The sequence below is a fragment of the Natrix helvetica genome (genome assembly GCF_964273705.1).
Source record: "Natrix helvetica genome assembly, chromosome: 6".
Lineage (NCBI taxonomy): Eukaryota > Metazoa > Chordata > Lepidosauria > Squamata > Natricidae > Natrix > Natrix helvetica.
Window position 1 is genome coordinate 19,978,640 of NC_138553.1, and position 21,046 is coordinate 19,999,685.

Genomic DNA, 21,046 nt, shown 5'->3' on the forward strand with positions numbered 1-21,046 from the left:
TTATTATAATACACTATGATATATCCACAACATTCTAACAACAAACACAGTATTTCACATCCACTCATGAAATGAAGAAGTTGGCTCTTTCATGGAGTCAAACATATAGCAAAAATAAAACGGTATTTTGTTTTAATTGTGCAGAAAGTAAAGGTAAAGGTTTCCCTCGTACATATGTGCTACTTGTTCCTCACTCTAGGGGCAGTGCTCATCTCCATTTCAAAGCTGAAGAGCCAGCGCTGTCCAAAGACATCTCCGTGGTTATTTGGCCGGCATGACTAAACATTAAAAGCGCACGGAACACTGTTACCCCCCCACCAAAGGTGATCCCTATTTTCTACTTGCATTTTTACGTGCTTTTGAACTGCTAGATTGGCAGAAGCTGGGACAAGTAACGGGAGCTCACTCCATTACGCGACACTAGGGATTCAAACCGCCAAACTGTGGACATTTCTGATCATTGAGAAGCTCAGCGTCTTAGCCACAGAGCCACCGTGTCCCTTTTAATTCTACATAGGAGGGATTAAAGGCAGGACTGGAAACGTTGAAAAACTTCAGTCTTATTGGAGACAGAGACTGACAGTGGCCAAATTATAAGTAAAAAAAACTGTTTACGATACGAAAAAAGTGTATGGATTTGGAGAAAGGCAGATGATCCTTCAAGAAGAGCAAATCAGATTTTTTTTAAAAAGCACCAGAATAAATCTGTTTCCTCTGTGTCTCTCCCCCTCCTGAGCTCAATAAGGCCAAGTTCATTCAGACCCGAAACCTTCGGTAAAATTCACAAGCAGAGTTTTCAAGCGCTTCATAAAATCGCATGAGGAGATTTCGGCAGCAACCCTGACATTATGCAGGCTACCTATTCTTCTACTATTCCTAATAAAGTCCTAATAAATACATTTTGTTTTATTTATTTGGGGAAAGTTGAAGCTTAAACAAAACAAGATTTGGGTTAGAAAAATCTGCTGATCTGAATATTAAAAAAAAACAGGTTAGACTTGAGAGTTTCTTTGGACTCATAATTGATTTTATCTGCTGGCCTTCAACAAATAACCTTTGACCATAGCACTCATAAGTGGCTAGGAAAGCCTTTGAATTAAAGAACAGGAAGAGAGGAAGAATTAGAAGATGTATAAAAAAAAGTCAAAATGATACTAGTGGTCCTCAGACAAATCACAGTTTGCCTGAAATATTTGGTAGACTGACACACTAAAGTTGAGGGCCATTACGGTGTAGTGGTTAAGGTGCTGGCCTAGAAACCAGGAGACTGTAAGTTCTAGTTGTCTCTTAGACATGAAAACTAGATGGGTGAACTACATTCTCTCAGCCCAACACACCTCACAGGGTTGTTGTTGTGGGGGGAAATGGAAGGTGGGGGCACTAGGGAGCATTCTGCCTTGAATTGACAAAAAATACAGACAGGATAAACCAAATAAATAAATACATTAATGTAAATGTATGCACAAGGTTTTTGCATGGCTGTTTTCCACTCTTTTGAAACATCTAACAAAGATTCCATTATATGACTCCTAGAATTAAAAAAAATTACCTGGGTATGTTTAAAAATACTATACATTGAAATTTCAGCTCTTGAATCTTAGAAGTCAAGTCAGTCCCATCACACTGCCAGAGAGTAAGAGAAAGAAAATGAAAGCAAATATGAACAGACAAACTTCATAACAGAGTAATCCATTGATGAGAAATAGGATCTTAAAAGTTGAGGAAAGAGTACCCTGTTTCCCCCAAAATAAGACCTCCCCAGATAATAAGCCCAATCGGGCTTTTGAGTACATGCCCTAATATAAGCCCTCTCCCAAAAATAAGCCCTCCCTGAAAATATTGCAACACAAGAGCAGCCATGAAGTGACCATGCTCACCGCCTTCTGCACCTCAAAAATAATAAGACCTCCCCCAAAATAAGGCCAAGTGCTTATTTCGGGGGTCAAAAAAAAATAAGAACCTGGGAAAACACAGTAGTTTTGGAGCTGTGGATATACAATACAAATCAGAGTGCCCGGAAGCTACAAACAGGTGTAGAATCTCAGTAGGTTGCAGTGCAAGATTCAGGTTATTTGATTGGAATGCCTACCTAGGAGGATCTGGCAGGTGGACAGGTACTTTGGAAGATACCAAGTTGAAGTCTATAATACTTGGGAGGGTTCACCTTTTCTGTTCCTAAGTACCTTCTATCTTCAGCAGTATGCTTATTGGTGTAACAAAATCCATTTGGCGAAGTTCTAGAAAAGGGGTGTCAAACTCAAGTCCAGGGGGGCGGATCTGGCCCACGGGGTGCTTAGATCTGACCCATGCGGCCACCCTAGAAACAGCAAAGGACCAGCCCGCAGTGCTTCTGCAAGCGAAAACAGAGCTCTGGAGGGCTGTGCGTGGCCCTCTCCATTTTCAGCCACGATGGCCTGGGGGGGTGCGGCCCCTTCAAACTCTGTTTTCACTGGCAGAGGGCGGCAGGAGGCTGTCACAGCTGAAAACAGAGCTCGGAAGCATGTTTTCGCTGGCAGAGCACTCGGGCCACCACAGATGCCCCCGACACAAGTTATGTCAAGCTGGCCACGTCCACAGGTCCACACCCACCCTGGCCTCCAAGGTCAAACACAACCCTGATGTAGTCCTCAATGAAATCGAGTTTGACACCCCTGTTCTGGGTGCTCTGCACTGGGGTCATTGTGTTGTTACTCTAACAAATCATCAATGTTACCTAGGAGAAATGTTCTGCCAGGTCTGGGGGAACTGAAAACACTGGACTATTGCAATGCTCTCTACATGGGGCTTCCCTTGAGATGCACCCGAAGACTGCAGCTGGTCCAGAATGCGGCCGCGCGGGCAATCATGGGAAGTACTAGGTACTCCCATATAACACCTCTCCTGCGTGGGCTGCACTGGCTACCTGTGGCTTTTCGCGTGCGTTTCAAGGTGTTGACTATCATCTTTAAAGCGCTCCATGGCACAGGACCTAGCTATCTGCGGGATCGCATCCTACCCCACACATCCTTGCGGCCGATTCGCTCTCACAGAGAGGGACTCCTCCGGGTGCTGTCCACTAGGCAATGCCAGCGGGCGGCGCCCAGGAGTAGGGCCTTCTCTGTGATGGGCCCGACCCTCTGGAATGACCTCCCCCCCGACATCAGAACAACCACCGATCTCCGCTCCTTCCGTAAGAAACTTAAGACCCACCTGTTCCACTTAGCTGGCCTGGCCTAACCGTAGCTTTAATCTTTAATCTTTCTGGCCTGTATTTTAAATTTTTGGGGGTAGGCTCCTTAGGTTGCTTTTTAATTTTTATTATTATTGTACAGCTTTACATTTAATTTGTTTTTAGGGGTATTTAAGATTTTCTATTTTGTATATGGTCTTTTAACTGCTGTCTGTACACCGCCCCGAGTCCCTTCGGGGAGAGGGGGCGGTCTATAAATTCAATAAAATTCAATTCAAAATTCAATAAGAAGTGAGATCCTTTCAGTGACTAATTGAATCATGCACCTAGAGTAGATTCATACAACATCCTAAAAACCTGAGTTAAAACAGGACAATACTTCTGTTCACAGGGCACAAATACTTAAGCAAATCATTTTTCTATAATAGCTTAACACAGTGATTGGCCATAGTACCAAAGTAATTGTAGATTCCTACAATCTTCTGAATCATGAACAATCCATTCCCATTTTAGCTTAGTCTAATGCAGCGACCCGCAACCTTTTGGGCACCAGGGACCAGCTCCATGGACAAAGATATTTTTGCAGACTGGAGGGGACGTGGTCTTGCAGGCTGCCTGCATCCCGAGGGTTGGGGAACCCCTGTCTAGTGTATTGTACGAACCCATATTTTAAACAATGTAATTCTAGGTTATGTCACGCAGAAGGATATCCTTCCCCATGTAAAAAAATTCAGCCAGCTAGGAAAAAAGGCAAGCACTCGGTTCTGGACAAAATCAGAATTGGCTTGGGACCATTCACACTGAAGAACATTAATAATGCACACACATTTTCAAAATTCTATAAGTGAATAAAAATACCTTACCCAACACCCCATGTCTTGTTTCTCCTTCCTTATTTTATCATATATTTTATTTTATTGTATTATTTTTTATTTTATTGTATTGTATTATTTATTATTTTATTGCATTATTTTTATTGTTTCTATTTTATTGTATTATTTTTATTTTATTTATTATTTATTATTTTATTTATTTTATTATTTATTGCTAGGTAAGGCTGCAAACAAGAAAGATTAGACCTGTGTGAGGAATCTCTCATTTTTTTCCACTGAAATGTGTTTTGGGTTTTTTTTTTTTTGGTCACCTTACAAATTTCCCTAGAAGCACTCAAGGCACAAATGTCCAGGCTCAAATTATTATTGTACTTTGGACACATTATGTGAAGACCCAGCTCTCTGGAGAAGGCTATAATGCTGGCAAAGGTTGAAGTAAAGAGAAGAATGCAATGACCAGCAGCCAGGTAAATGGACTTAGTTACCATGGCAATGGGAGGGGGGGGGACCATTACAAAATTTGAAGGACCAGGTTAGGGACAGATCACCATGGGGAAAATGTATGGGGCTGCTAAGGGTTGAAAATGACTTGATGGCACATAATCAGTCGATCATAGCTTTCTTAAGCACTTCTTAAAGCCAAAAGATACTACTTTGCAGATGCAGCTGATGTGGAAAAGCCTCTTCCAGCTACTCCTAGTGCCCAAGGACAAAAATGAAGCAGGTGAAATATGAGTAATGTGTGGTTTTCTCAATACTTTCTTAGCAAAGCCCCCCTCAAAGATTTGCACAACCTTAAAAAATTCCATGTGCATAAACAAATGTACAAACAAGGAGATTTTAATTATGCTCAGAAAATAAGAAATTATTTCCCTGTCTTTATCATTTGTTTTCATTTAAAGGCATCAAAGTCTTGTTTCTATTAAAAATGGTCAATTCAGGCACCAACCCCAGGACCTTCGTTCGTGGTAATATAAATGAAACTGCCCTTCACTCATGTTAATATGAATAAAAATGTCTTCAATGTTTTTTCTAGGCTTCAGATCAAGTGTTCAAGATGACAGGTCATTTCCCAGATTATAGTCATTAAAAGATACAAAATACGCTATTATACTTACCACAACTTTCACGTGTTTGGATAAATCTCTAGAGCTTCTCTGAAGGAAATCGGAAAAAGCTGCCTAGATTACACAGGAACAGAAGTAATACAGAAAGGTAAAATATAATTTTTCATGAAATTCTTGACAGTATTTCTAGAACATCAAGTGCAAACTTTAAGTAAATTTGCCCCATAGAAAGCAGTCTGTACAAAACAAAATATATGATTTCTTCTCTTGATATGACTTATTTTCCATATCAACAATTATAGAAATACTAGTTGATAACGTGAAGCTGCCTGGGTATTTATTTATAGGGGGGAAATGTCCGGATCAAACGTAATTTATAATGTTGGATTTTCCCCCTTACCAGAGGGAGCCCCCTTGTGGAGTACTGTGAAGCCGTTACCATGGCAACTCCACTGCGCAGTACAGTAGAAGCCATTTTAAAGCACAACAGGCTGTATCTCAAAGGAACTCACACCCCAGGGGGTGTTAGGGGTGTCTTACCCCCACAGTATTTGTTTCCAGAGAGTAAGTCATCTGTGTACCAAGTTTGGTTGAAATTCGTTCCAGAGTTATGCTGGAACATACATGTGCACGCATACACACAGCACTCTGTGTGTGTGTGTGTGTGTGTCTGTGTGTGTGTGTCTGTGTGTGTGTCTGTGTGTGTGTGTGTGGTGGGTTTCAAAATTTTTTAGAATCTCTTCTGTAGGTGTGCCTGCTTTGTGGGAGTGGCTTGCCAGCCATGTGACCAGATGGGCATGGCCAACCTGTAAAATGTGGTGAAACTCACTTAAAAACGCTCTTGCTTAGCAACCAGAATGTTGGCTCAGGAACTCTGGCATTGAAGCTCGCAAGTCTTAAAGCTGTCAAGTTACAAGACCCTTGCACCCCAACCCTTTAGAAAAAAAAACCCAAGGGTGTTCAAACTTGACAGCTTTAATACTTGTGGACTTCAACTCTCAGAATTCCTCCTCTTGCTCTTCATCTTGATGATGTGCGGACGGGCTGGGGGAGAGAGCTGGAACCGGTTCTAAACGGCACTGTAGATTTGTGGAACCTCTTCTATAGAAGAGGTTAGAACTGGCAGGAACCCACCCCTGGTGTGTGTGTGTATATATATACTCATATATTTCTATAAGCAATGTCTGCTCCATTTATATGCAGCAAGAGTCAAAGTAATACCCATAACTGGATACACTTAGCATGGTTTGACAGCAGGGGTGTCAAACTCAATTTCACTAAGGGCCACATCAGGGTTGTGTTTGACCTCAGGGGCCAGGGAGGCATGGCCAGGGTGGGCAGCTCATCAAGGCTCCGTTTTTGGTTGCAATGACCTCCTGCCGCCCTCTGCCAGCAAAAACAGAGCTTGGAAAAGCCACTCACAAGCTCCATTTTCGCTGGCAGAGGCACCACAAGCTGGTCCTTCACTGTTTCCAGGGCTGCCCCACGGGCCAGATCTAAGCACCCTGCAGGCGGATCCACCCCCCCCCCCCCGGCCTTTGAGTTTGACGCTCTTGGGTTAAGGCATCAAGCTAGAGTCTATGTGTTTTACTCCTGTCTTAGGCATGAAAATTGACTGGGTGACCTGGGCCAGTCACTTTCTAACTTTCCCGAGCTGTTGCTTTGGGGAAAACAGGAGGAGGAAGGTGTACTGTAGATGTTTGCTTCCTTGGATTACTTATAATATAATAAAAGGGATTTTTTTATAAAAAACCCTAATAAATAGTATTTAGGCAGAAGCATACCAATAGGTGAAAATTTATATAATGTGTTTTTCTGATTCCTCATCTAAACTACAACTCACAGGAACAATACCCAAAGTTGCTTTTCTATTAGAATGTATATAGTTTTACACTTGTTCCTTTTTAAACCTTTGATGCAATAATTCTATATACAGATATAAGTAGCTGTAAGTCCTACTGAACTCAATAGACCTTTTTCTCATTAGATATGCCTAGGACCATGCTCTTAGAATGATGCTGGCTTGAATAGAATAGAATAGAATAGAATAGAGTAGAGTAGGGTAGGGTAGGGTAGGGTAGGGTAGGGTAGGGTAGGGTAGGGTAGGGCAGGGCAGGGCAGGGCAGGGCAGGGCAGGGCAGAGTAGAGTAGAGTAGAGTAGAGTAGAGTAGAGTAGAGTAGAGTAGAGTTGGAAGAGACCGTGGAGGTCTTCTAGTCCAACCCCCTGTTTAGCCAGGAAACCCTATACCACCACTTTAGTCAAATGGTTATCCAGCATCTTCTTAAAAACTTCCATGTTGGAATATTCACAACTTCTGGAGGCAAGTTGTTCCCCTGATTAATTCTTCTAACAGTCAGGAATTTTCTCCTTAATTCTAAGTTGCTTCTCTCCTTGATTAGTTTCCACCCATTGCTTCTTGTCCTACCCTCTGGTACTTTGGAGAATAGTTTGACTCCCTCTTCTTTGTGGCAACCCCTGAGCTATTGGAACACTATCGTGTCACCCCTAGTCCTTCTTTTCATTAAACTAGACATACATGTCAGGCCTGCATCCATATTCCTTTCTGGATCTTTGGCATGCCACAATTTCTATTATCTTACTATGCTGTTTCTAATGGGGGAAAAGGGAGGGGGGATGGTACGGAGTAAAATGCTATGTAGCCAAAATAAAATTCCTTCCTAGAATCCAAGGTCATTCTTTGTCTCTATACACCTTTGCACCTGACCGGAACTGGATGGGTGGAACTTCCAGTATGGCAGTGGAAGATTGGACCATGTGATGGACCTGTGGGTGTGGGGGCAAGATCATGAACTTTCAACTAGGTGGGGAAAACCCAGGAAGCTCAGATTTGGGCTTTCCCAGATGTGCCAACATGACTCTCTTAATAAATTGGAACTTTGAGCAATATTTTGCCTTGGACTCTGATTTAATTTTGGATGTTATTTGGAACCCCAACATTAACCCGAACAGTTCCTGCAACCGTTCTTCATATGTTTTAGCCTCCAATCCCCTAATCATCTTCTCTGCACTCTTTTTAGAGTCTCAACATCTTATTTATTTATTTATATTTATATAAATTATTTATATTTATTTATTGCTAATTGCTCAAAATAATAACAAAACAGAAATCAGAGAAAAAAAGAGACTCTATCAACTCACCCCGGCATAAAACATTTTATTTCGAAATCGGCTGTTGAATTTTTCAGGATTTGCCTCTGTAAGAAAAAGAAAGGAAGAAAAAGAAAGCAGAATTTTAAAAACTCTTTTACAAAATCCATTAAACACTACATTGGCTTCACACACTTAGCTTTTTCAAGAAATAACAATGAATCAAAATGGTGATATGAACTGGCAGTGAAGAAATGTTATCTAAATTAAGTAATGAAGTGCCTTTCCATAATTCAAGGAAGATTGAATATTTACTTAAGAAATGAGAGAAAGAATAATAGTATCTCAAAGACTAGCATATTACTGAATTACCAATTTTCTAAGGCTGCAAAATTCTGGACTTGCATAGTTTATAGGAGAGAGAGCTGCAGCCCCCCAAAAACTTCTAATAGTTGATGCCAAGGTACAATTTTAATATGGCAGAAAGAGAACATTATTACATAAATTATTAAAAAGCAACCATATTAATGCTGTTTAATTTTAGATAAATATAAATCAAATCAATGTTATTAACTATCCTGTTTTTACTTGCTGTCAGGCTTCACACATCAGGCCTGGCCATAAATCTCAGTGTTTCAAATTCAAATAGCTATGAAGATTCTCAGTCATCCAGGCCATGGTTGTCCCAAAGGTGCTTTTTTTCAAGAGGCAATTGAATTTCTTGTTTTTCTTTGAAGACGTTTCGCTTCTCATCCAAGAAGCTTCTTCAGCTCCCCACCATTCAGTCAGAGCTGAAGAAGCTTCTTGGAGGAGAAACCAAACGTCTTCAAAGAAAAACAAGAAGATCCAGTTGTCTCTTGAAAAAGCATGTTTGGGAGCTTAAATTCAAACTCCACACAAAGCTTTCAGACACATCTTGGCAAGATTAGTCTCTTTATTGCAGGCAAGAGTAAAGCGACAAACATGCTGAAATGTCAGCTACTGCATTACAGGTAGTCCTTGACTTACAAAAGTTCATTTAGTGAACCATTCAAAGCAGTGGCGGGTTCCGGGTCCCACTGCAACTGGTACGATGCAAAAGGGCCGGGCGTCCACCACGTGCATATGCGTAGTGCATGCATGCGTACCCACTGCCCGCAACGCTCCAGCTCAATGGTGAGTTCTGGGTCCTGGTACAACTGTACAGTGCAACGGGGCCCGGCGTCAACCACATGAAAGCTCACAGCATGTACATGCGTACATATCACCTGCGATGCTCCACAACGCCTCCGCAATGCTCCAGCTGCTCGGTGGAGCATCGTGCAGGCGCCGTACACTCTGTGCGCAGAAGCCCCAAAGAGCTCAAATACAGGTAAGGACAGGTGGGCCCTCCAGAGCACCGTACCAGAACGGTACCCAGTGCTCCCAGCAGGCACCGATACGCCCATACTGGAGCGTACCGGTTGTAACCCACCACTGCTCCAGCTGCTCGGCGGAGCGCTGCACAGGCACCGAACCCCCTGTGTGCATGCGCAAATACCCTGGTAGGCTCAAATAGCGGTAAGGTGAGCGGGCAGGCCCTCTGGAGCACAGTACCGGAACGGTACCTGGTGCTCCCAGCAGGCACCGGTACACTCGTAAAGGGGCGTACTGGTCGTATCCCACCACTGATTCAAAGTTACAAGGGCACTGAAAAAAGTGATGTATCAACATTTATCTTTTTTATGACCGTTGCAGCATCCCTATAGTCACTTTATCAAAACTCAGATGCTTGGCTACTGGTTCATATTTATGACGGTTACAATGTCAGAAGGTCATGTGATCCCCTTTGGCGCCCTTCTAACAAGCAAAGTCAATGGGGAAGCCATAGGTTCATTTAACAACCCTATTAACATCTGGCAAGAAAGGTCATAAAATGGAGCAAATTTCACTTAACAAAACTGTCTCACTTAGCAACATAAATTTTGTGGCCATAAGTCCAGGGCTACCTGTATATAGAAGTCAAAGTCTATGTATTAGACTATGTTCTGTGCCGGTCTTTCTGAGCCATTGGATACTTGGCTGTTCCTTTGACAGCCATAGAAAGCACCTAACATATGCTGATATAGAAGGTAAAGGTTCCCCTCGCATGTATGTGCTAGTTGTTCCCGACTCTAGGGGGCAGTGCTCATCTCTGTTTCAAAGCTAAAGAGCCAGTGCTGTCTGAAGAAATTCCGTGATCATGTGGCCGGCAAGACTAAACGCCGAAGGTGTATGGAGCGCTGTTACCTTCCCACCAAAAGTGGTTCCTATTTTTCTACTTGCATTTTTAATGCTTTCAAACTGCTAGGTTGGCAGAAGCTGGAACAAGTAACGGGAGCTCACTCCGTTACGCAGCACTAGGGATTTGAACCACTGAACTGCCAACCATTCTGATGGACAAGCTCAGCGTCTTAGCCACTGAGCCACCGCATCCCATGCTGATATATAGAAAGCACCTAATATATAGTTCTGTCTACCTGAGAATTGCTGGTTTGCTTCATGTTTTTCTCCTACTCTTTGGAGCAAAGCATTTGGAGAGAGAAACTCTGATATTCATGTAAACCAAAGCACCACTTCCCATGATTTGTATAGAAGATATTTTAGCTTATGGCCCAATTAACTATGAGTTTGCCTCAACTGGCAACTAAGAGACACAAGGAGAGCTCTCCCAATCCTTTGGAATATCCAGTTTTCTGCTAATGGCAGCAGTAGAAAAACAGCTTGGTACAGGTGGGATTTTAACAAACAAGAATTAACAGTTAAGCTTCTGTAAGAGCTAGGAAACGGAAGGAAATGGCAGAAGGAAGGAGGTCTGAGGTTGGTGGGGGGTAGAAGCTGACTGACACCCCATCAACTAAATACAATCTATATATATAAAAGTGTGTGTGTGTGTGTGTGTGTGTTCCAGCATAACTCTGGAACACCTCGAGCAGTTTCAACCAAACTTAGTACACAGATGACTTACTCTCTGGAAAAAAATTCTGTGGGGGTAAGACACCCTAATATCCCTCGGGGTGTGTGTTCTGTTAAGATACAGCCTGTTGTGCCTTAAAATGGCTTCTACTGTACTGCCGTAAAATGGTTTCTACTGTACAGTGCAGTGAAGTTGCCATGCTAACGGCTTCACAGTACTCCATAAGATATCTCCCTCTGGTAAGCAGGAATATCCAACATTAAAAATTACATTTGGTCTGGACATTTTCCCCCTATAAATAAATACCCGGGAAACACCAGGTTATCAGCTAGTATGCAATAAAAATATAGCAACATCTATTTTTAAAAAATTGAATTTCCCCCTATTATGTCAAAGCAGAGTTGTGTGGAGAAGAGAACAGCATTAAGAGAAAATATAGGTGCTATCTGACCAAATTCTTGCTTTAAAATATACAGCTTGTCTTGCCATAGTTTTTCTCTCTTCTCTGTTTATTGAAATGCATATGCATGTATTACACTGACATCTCTGGAATAACATTCATTTATTCTTTATTAAGTGTTATGGCTTCATTATTAAATAAATCTTCTAACGCAGAAAGCATCAGTCAAAATATTTAGCTGCAAGCATATTTGGCAAGGATTCCAGCACATGTTCCTACAGAATAAAAGTGCTACTGTCAACCTTGTCATTTATTTGCCTTTCCACGAGACTTCATTATGAATTGGACTGCTTGCTGCCTTTGTAACATGGGAAAAGAAAAACAGGCACTCGCTCTTTCCATCAAGGAGACAGACCTGTATTTAATCTGGCATGTCAAGAAAAATGAGGTGGGGGGAGAGAAACTTTTTCAATTGGGCTTGGTGATAGCATGAAAAGAAGGACAATTAAGGGTTGATGTTCCAAATTCATAGGAATAAATCATCCAGGTTCTAAACAGTTTTAGGTATCGTCAGTGTATTCTCCCGCCATCCAGGCACATACTCTCATGCAGGGGTGTCAAACTCAATTTAATTGAGGGCCACATCAGGGTTGTTTGACCTTGGAGGGGCTGGGGGGGCATGGCCAGCGTGGGCGTCGCAGGTGGGTTGCTGCTGGTTAGGCCCGGATCGGCAGAACCAGTAGTAGCGGTGGCAGGAGGCTCCACCCACCCGCCTGGATGCTTCTGTGCATGCGCAGAAGCATTGTGCGCACGTGCGCACAAGCGCACCTGAACCGGTAGTAAAAAGATTAGCAATCCAGCTCTGGTGGGCATGGCCAGCTCAACATAACTTGTATCAGGGGCGCCTGTGGTGGCCCAGGTGCTCTGCCGGAGAAAGTGGGTCCCGAGCTCCATTTCAGCTGCGACGGCCTCATGCAAGCCTCTGCCAGTGGAAACTGTGCCCAAGAGGGTCACACGCAGCCTCCCTGAGCTCCGTTTTCGCTTGCAGAGGCATGCGGTCCAGTCTTTCTCTGTTTCCAGGGTGGTCCTGCAGGCCAGATCTAAGCACCCTGTTGGCGGATCCGGCCCCCGGCCCTTGAGTTTGACACCCCACTCTAATACAATGCAACTTTTGATTAACTGGTGCCTTTCGGGTGCTCTAGATTACAATTGTCATAATTCCCAAACTGGAGGGGTGAAATCTAATTTTTCCACAGGTCACAGACTTTGAATTAATTGTAATACACAGACACTATATATAGAGACTTTGATAAGGCAACAAACAGTTAAACATGGCTTAAGCCCATATGAAGGGTTATGAAAACATCTCAGGCAGGCACCCTCCTAATTCTCAAGAAGATAAAAGAGGGAGGTGGGGAAGCAGAATAGAATAGAGTAACAGAGTTGGAAGGGACCTTGGAGGTCTTCTAATCCAATGCTCTGCTCAGGCAGGAAACCCTAAAGAACTTCAGACAAATGGTTATCCAATCTCTTCTTAACAACCTCCAGCGTTGGAGCATTCACAATTTCTGGAGGCAAGTTATTCCTCTGATTAATTGTTCTCACTGTCAGGAAATCTCTTAGTTCTAGGTTGCTTCTCTCCTTGATTAGTTTCCACCCTTTGCTTCTTGTCTTGCCCTCAGAGGCTTCGGAGAATAAGTTGACTCCCTCTACTTTGTGGCAGTTTTTACACTTGCATATTTACACTTGCAAGATCCATTCTAATAAAAGTAATGGTAGGTGTACATGGCATTTGGCTTACCATACAAGGATGACATAATATGATTCATGAATACTTGCCTTCGTAATTGTCAGCCTTTGGGGTAGATCAGAATAACACTCCAATGTCATGTAGGTCAGTACTCCTTTTATTGTAAAGCTATAGTAACAGAATCTTGAAAGGCTGAATGAGCTTTTTCCTTTCCTTTCCTTTCCTTTCCTTTCCTCTCCTTTCCTTCCCTTCCCTTCCCTTCCCTTCCCTTCTTCCTAAGAAGCTTTTATCTGAGAGATTTTCTCAGGCTACAATCCTGATCCCAACTCAGTTTTTTTTTTATCTGATCATTTTCTTGGTGGAGGCCTATCTATCTCCAAGACCTCAAAGCTATTTCATCTATCATCTACAGTATTCGTGTTCACATTTTTATTACTAGAAGGATACTACTGCATTGTAAGACAGAATACTTTGTTTACATGAAGTAAGGCAGATTGTTAGAATGCAGTATTGCAAGCAAACTCTGCCCACAGTTTGGAGTTCAATCCTGACAGGCTCAAGGTTGACTCAACATTCCATCCTTCCGAAGTCAGTAAAACGAGGTCCCAGATTGTTGGGGACAACATGCTGACTCTGTAAATTGCTCAGAGAGTTTTCTAAAGCACTGTGAAGTGATATATACCGTATTTTTCGGACTATAAGACGCACCGGTGTATAAGATACACCAAGATTTCAATGAGGTAAATAAGAAAAAAAGTTTTTGTTCTCCCCGGCCCCCAGGAGCAATCTGCAGGCTTCAGCAGGGCTTGGGGAAGGCAAAAATTCCGCCGTTTTTGAAAAAAACAGGTGGGAAACAGGCCATTTTTTGTAAAAATTGGGACATTTTTGCCTTCCCCCAGCCCTGCTGAAGCCTGCAGAATGCTTCTGGGGACTGGGGGAAGGCAAAAACACCTCTGTTTTTGCAAAAAAACAACCCATTTTTCACAAAAATGGGATGCTGGGGAGGCCAAAAATGGCTGTATTAGGTGTATAAGACACACCAACATTTCCACACTCTTTTAGGGGCGGGGGAAAAGGGCGTCTTATACAAAATTTTTCGATGAAATCAGACTGCAAATGTCGTACCAAGTCTGATTCAGCTGACCTACATAAAAAACATATTTGGCATGAAATATCTCATACTAATCTAAGATTCTCTGCTGGTCTCTATTAGTCTGGTTTTGCTTTTTAAAGCAGCCAAAATTAGCTAGACAAGATTATTCTAAATGTTTACATGTTTTCTGAACTGGAAATAAATCATCTCTATAGTGGTAGCTGTTAACTTGACCGTGATTTGGGATGTATTGTTTGTTGAAACCTTCACAATAAATAAAAATCAGCTAACATTTTCCTCATCATTTGGCTAAATATCTGCAGTAGCTTTAATTCATTCAGAGCATTGGCACATGATAATCCTTTAGCTATTGCTGATACTATTTGTAGAAATTAACCATAAATACAATACATATTTTCAGTCAAGATACACTAACATCTACCCTTTTCTTTAACTCTTCTATTATTTTCTTAAGAATAGGAACAATTTTCACCCCCCTTTTCATCCACTCTATACTGTAACTTCACAGCTGGCAAAATTCTATCTATTCCGTAGGCATTAAAGACATACGGACCACCTTTAGGGCACATGTTAAGTGTATCTAATCCTTTTTTTCTAGATGCACACTTTGAGAGAGATAGCTTTAGTTCTCTCACCTCGAGATTCGTGGAATTCCAGCGTGACATGGGCATCAAATCCGAGGCTGAAGTAATTATTGAAAACATTGAGAGGGAGCTGCAGTGATGAGATCAGAAGTAAAAAAAAGAAAGAAAGAAACTTTGTAGAAAAGGCAATATAGAAAAATAAAATAGAATTGCAAACACTAGGACTCACTAAGCAAAGTTGACTTTGTTATTTCAGGTACAAATGGTGTAATTTTGGAGCAATATTGTCTACTCATGTTCATACAAAGAGACCATAAATTGGAATTGCTAGTAGATGTATAAGGGATTTGCATAAATAACACTTTCACTAGTGGGTGGGTTTTATTCTATTAGCTTACTGGCTAATTGTTGACAGGTCTGAAAACAATAAATTGCCAACATAGTGGAGCAAATAAACAGAGACCAGTCAAAAATGAAGAAATACTAGGATTCCATGTCTAGAAATATTCCACAGCCACTCTTCATGATCTCTGATCTCCCAATTCTAGTCTACTTTAAGGAGAAAGATTTCGCACTAACCTTATGTGTTCCATCTTCAAGTTCATTTAGCGGCAAATCAGGATTTCTCTCCACTTGAAGATTCCAACGATCTAATTGAACGATGGCGCCATCTTCTACATGACAGAGAATTTTCGCAACAGGTTCATCAGTATACCCCTGAAGTAGGACAGAGAAGTAGGCAGATGTAAATGATCAATATTAATAAATGATTAATTGATTAGTCTGTGGGATATTCATCAGTATTTAGTCAAAAGCAGCTAATTAAATATTCATAATTCCCATCATTGGTGCATGGACAGGACAGAGCACAAGAAATCCATAAAATATTATGGGTAAAGTTTTACAAATATTAGATAATACTGGGAATGAATCACAATAATAAGTCTACGGCCAAGTAGCTAACTAGCCCAGCCATGGTTGTGATTATTTCATTTAATTGGGTGGGGTGGGGGAGTGGGAGAAAAGTGAAAGTTGAAGTAGAAACTTTCTACTCTATGCATAAAAAATAATGCACCAATTAGAAGAATATATTTTATACATTTCCTTCCACAATTTGGGCCTCCTCCTTCACGTTCAACAAAAAGTGAAATGACAACCAGTCAGACCTGTATTCAGACTTACCCCTCCCCAGTTGAGAGTGCGAGCAAGATCATTCCCAGTGCCGAGTGGAAGTACAGCCACAGGAGGCTGGGGATTCAACTGTAACTCATCCAGAATGGAGAGGATCCAGCCAACCTAAGCATCAACAGTTACAGAATTGGAAGTAAATTTCTAGACCATATGGAAAGATGGGTCTAACCAGAGTTTATGGTTGCAATTCTAGGCAGTGCTGTTCATTCCTGCCAGTGTGTGGTTCCTGGAAGAGATTGATGAGGAAGACTCCGAACCTGAACGCTCATGGAAATAGATGGATGAGGGAATTACAGCTACAGTGTGGGGCTACCATATCTGCACTGCAAAAATCAGAATGATCACTGGACAAAGAATGAGCTATATTACACCAGCCATAGCTTGTTTTCTCTGTGAATGATACGGTGTATGGTATAACTGAACAATGTAATGCATTCTGCTTTCATCCTGTCCAATCAGCATATTGCCCCCAACAATTTGGGTCCTCATTTTACCCACCTCGGAAGAATGGAAGACTGAGTCAACCTTGAGCGTGGTGGGATTTGAACTGCCAAATTGCAGGCAGCCAGCAATCAGCAGAAGTACCTGAAATACTGCACTCTAACCACTGCACCACTGGGATTGCTATTGAAATTGCAATAGCATTTACGCTTATATACACCCCGTAGTGCTTTGTAGCACTCTCTGGGCAGTTTACAATGTAAGTATTATTTGCACATTGCCCCCAACAATCTGGGACCTCATTTTACCAATCTCGGAAGGATGGAAGGCCGAATCAATCATGAGCCCCATCAGAATCAAGCTCTAAATTGTAGGGAGAGTTTGCCTGCAGTTTGACCACTATGCCACTAGGGGTCTAGATGTCAATAACAGTGCATCTATATTTCCCCCATTCCCCTCCCAACCACCAATTCATATTAGTTAAGGAAGAATATTTGAGAGATTTGCTATAAGAACAGTCAGTGAGATGCCCACCATTGAAAATTATGTGGAACAGCATTAATAAAAATGAATTGACCTGCCTTAGAATCAGGTTTTTTAATATATAAAAAACAAAAGCTGGTTTTTTTTGGATATATAAAACTTTGGGAGTTCTAAATATGGCTGAGTTTTGCTTTTAACATTTTAGGAAATGACATTGTTACTTATGCTAGAAGTCATAATAAAATAATTCACAGAGACTTAATTCCTCGGGACTGTATTTTGGATTTGGGATAGGATACCTATCTGTTTAGTTTTGAAGCTTGATGGAAAAATCTGAGGCTAAGAAGAATTGGAACTGATAATATTTCATTTATCATCAGGAAAAAAAGGTTAATTCTGAACAGGGAAACGAGAAAAATCTCCTCCTTTCTGTTTCCTTTCAATAATGCAAAGTAATAAGTAGTCTTACTGAATATTCACTAGATCCATTTGAACAAGATTTTCATTTTTAAATGTAATGGCTTTTGGAACAACACAACATTAATTTCCTTCAAATATAATCTCAAGAAAGATAAATCAGGCACTGCTCATACTGATATGACAGCACTGCCCCCATTTGCTCAAAATATGAAATGCAAGGGAAAAGAGATTGAAAGCAATAAATCCAACCCTGTGGCACAAATGAGCTCCAGAGCCATTAAACAGATGAGCCCTGTCCTCCATAAATATGTTTTAGAAAGCCATCTTTGAAAAAAGAAAAGGAAGAATAAAATCAAACAGTAAGCATTTGTAGGATTCTATGAGCACATAAGCATTGGGATTGTTTGATTTTGCAGACTTCAGTATTCTCATGCTATCATGATGAATACCTGACTACTGCAACGTAATTGGCTTGTGTGAATAGAACAAGGCAGAGATAAAATAAAATAAACAAAATTTAAATTGTTCCATTCACACACACAAAAACCCACCAACCCAATCAATACTCTGTTCTACAAGACAAATGTTGGACAAGCATGTGTGAATGGAGTGAGTGATTAACCCTAATTAAAATATGTTTAAAGCTATTGATAAGTGATGTTGACCAGTTAGAAGTAGTACATTCTTTAATATTATATTATTTCTCAAGGAGAGAGACAGGGGGAGGGATGGAGGGGGGAAGAAAAGGAGGGATAAATAGAGTAATAGAAGGGTAAAGAGAAAGAGATAACTATAATGTGCAAGATTTGATTGTTTAATTGATTGATTGATTTAATTTATATAGACGCTCATCTCTCTTGCATGCGACTCCAAGTGATGTACACAATTAAAACCCAAGCTAAAATCAGAAAATTCAATTATTAAAGTCAATTAAAAACAGTTAAAGCTTACCGTGTTTCCTTGAAAATAAGACAGGGTCTTATTTTCTTTTGACCCCCTGAAATAAGCATTTGGCCTTATTTTCGGGGACTCTTATTATTTTTGAGGTGCAGGAACGTCATGGCTGCTGCTGTGTTGCAATATTTTCGGGGAGGGCTTATTTTCGGGGGAGGGTTTATTTTAGCACATGCACTCAAAAGCCCAATTAGACTTAATATCTGGGGAGGTCTTATTTTCAGGAAAAAGGATAGTTTATTGTAATAATTTCGCCAACAATCATTGGTAGTACCTCCTAACTGTTACAAAGAAAGCTAATGAAAAGGAATCAGCCTTACTGTTCCATCGCCACCACAAGCCAGTATTCGCAGATTTGGCATTTTTCTGTACAATTCAAGCCTAGTGAAAGAAAACAGAGGACAAAGTGGGATTTTTTTTTTAAAATCATGAAGATAGATTTTTAAAATGCTTCTGTGCGATTAAGCACTTCCTAGTCAAGCATTTATTATCAGGAGCACAAATAAAAGTGGACTCACTCAAGAAACAGAAATTGATTTTGCCATACCAACCGCTTTATTTTGGCAAAGTCAGACTCCATTCTAAACCCAATCCCTTTACTAAAATCAGATATGGTGAGGAAGGTAATACTTATTTTACAGAAGTTACTGGGTCATGTACAGTATATGTTGTACCTCACTCAATGGTAATAACTGTGAAAGGGATCTTGGAGGCCTAGTGAACAACCATTTAAATATGAGCCAGCAGTGTGCAGCAGCTGCCCAAAAAGCCGACACAGTTCTAGGCTGCATAAACAGAGGGACAGAATCAAGATCACGTAAAGTGTTAATACCACTTTATAATGCCTTGGTAAGGCCACATTTGGAATACTGCATTCAGTTCTGGTCGCCACGATGTAAAAAAGATGTGGAGACTCTAGAAAGAGTGCAGAGAAGAGCAGCAAAGATGATTAGGGGACTAGAGGCTAAAACGTATGAAGAACAGTTGCAGGAATTGAGTATGTCTACTTGAATGAAAAGAATACAACATATATATATGTAGTGGCTAACAAATCTGCCTAATATGTAACACATCCCAGGTTCAAATCCCAGTAAGGGTATGGCTAGCTGATGAGAGCTAAATAGCTTGAAATGGATCCATACTAGTCTCCCTTTATTTATTTATCAGCACAAATACAACACACACACACACACACACACACACACATATGTATATGTATATGTATATGTATGTACGTACATACACATACATGCACATACACATACACACACACACACACACACACACACACACACACACACACACACACACACTTACTACCAGTTAGTAAGAACTGAATAAGCTTCTTGGAGAAGCAAAACATTTTCAAAATAAAAGTTTTTTTTTAAAAAAACCAAGAAAGTCCAGTTGGCTTTTGATAAAGAGAAAGCACCTTTGGATTCACATTTCTCAGAATAATACTCTGGATTCAAAACGTTTTTTAAAAGGCCTTTTCAGAAACAGATATCCCAGTAATTAGCCAAACTTTAAAATATTCAGGACTTGAAAAGTTAAAGCCACCAATTGCAAGCGTGCCTGGAAAGCAGTTGCTAATCAATTCAGGTGGGGTTTTTTTCTGTATTGAATTTAATGAGCTTTGAGGCTTTTTACCAGTTAGCAGCCTAAATCGCCCATTTTGCACAAAACAGTTGCTTGGTTTAAAGCAATTATGCAAATTGACTGGCGGAATGTTACCCCAGAAATAACAAATTGTACTCTGATGCTTAAACGGGAAAAAAAAAATCCAACAAGTTTCTCTCTGGTTCTCTTGTTTTCTGAAACTTGGCTCAGCATCTGCTAGCAATTCCCTTGGTTACGTCAAGCCTTTTTTCGCATACAGACATAGTGGAAAACATTTTTTTTTTAAAAATGAAACGAAATAAGACTGTTCTGCTTTTGAAAATATCAGGAATACAGGCGGATCAGATGAGAGTTAGACAATATCCAAGAGTGCCATCTTGTGGCATTAAAAACATGTTATAGGGGAATTTACAGAGTAGATATTTAAAGCACGATTTTAAAAACCTTTGAATACTATTGTGTGACACTGAAACTTTTCTTGGTAACAACAGAGACATTGCAAATTATGGCCCTCAGTTAGATTATTTGCATATTCCCTGTCTAGGATTTTCTAATAATCTCCCATCCAAATATTAACAAGATCTGACTTTCCTTAACATTTTGCGATCGCCTAAGTCAGTGATGGCTAACCTTTTTGTCGTCACGTGCTGAAAGTGTGTACGAGTGTGCGACAGCAGCATGCGCATGTGTGCACAAACCCATAATGTAATGCGGGTGCGACACCCCCTGTATGCCCCACCCCCTGCACATGCATGTGTCACCCTTCTGTGCTCCCCCTTCCCTGCATATGCGCAAACCCCACCCAACCCCTACGCATGTGAACATGTCTATTGCATGCCCCCGTGCCAGCCCTCTGCACATGCACAGCAGAGACTTGAAAATCAGATGGCTGGTAGGAGGCGAGTGCATGCACGGCTCATGTGCCCGCAGAGGGGGCTCCGCCTGCCACCTGTGGCATACGTGCCATAAGTTCGCCATCATGGACTTAAGCATTTCC

The 21,046-nt window shown here is 41.1% G+C and overlaps 1 protein-coding gene across 1 annotated transcript in view; it reads right to left on the reverse strand.

Moving 5' to 3' along the window:
• The window catches only part of DGKI (diacylglycerol kinase iota), a 309,532-nt gene that overhangs the window by 125,113 nt on the left and 163,373 nt on the right, over positions 1-21,046 (reverse strand). Inside the window, exons 12-18 of the mRNA XM_081957046.1 lie at positions 18,750-18,810; positions 16,123-16,236; positions 15,520-15,657; positions 14,992-15,070; positions 8,230-8,285; positions 5,121-5,183; positions 1,550-1,623 (exon numbers count right to left, since the gene is read on the reverse strand). Of these exons, the coding sequence (XP_081813172.1) occupies positions 1,550-1,623; positions 5,121-5,183; positions 8,230-8,285; positions 14,992-15,070; positions 15,520-15,657; positions 16,123-16,236; positions 18,750-18,810 (585 nt within the window). The remainder of the gene's footprint in view (positions 1-1,549; positions 1,624-5,120; positions 5,184-8,229; positions 8,286-14,991; positions 15,071-15,519; positions 15,658-16,122; positions 16,237-18,749; positions 18,811-21,046) is intronic.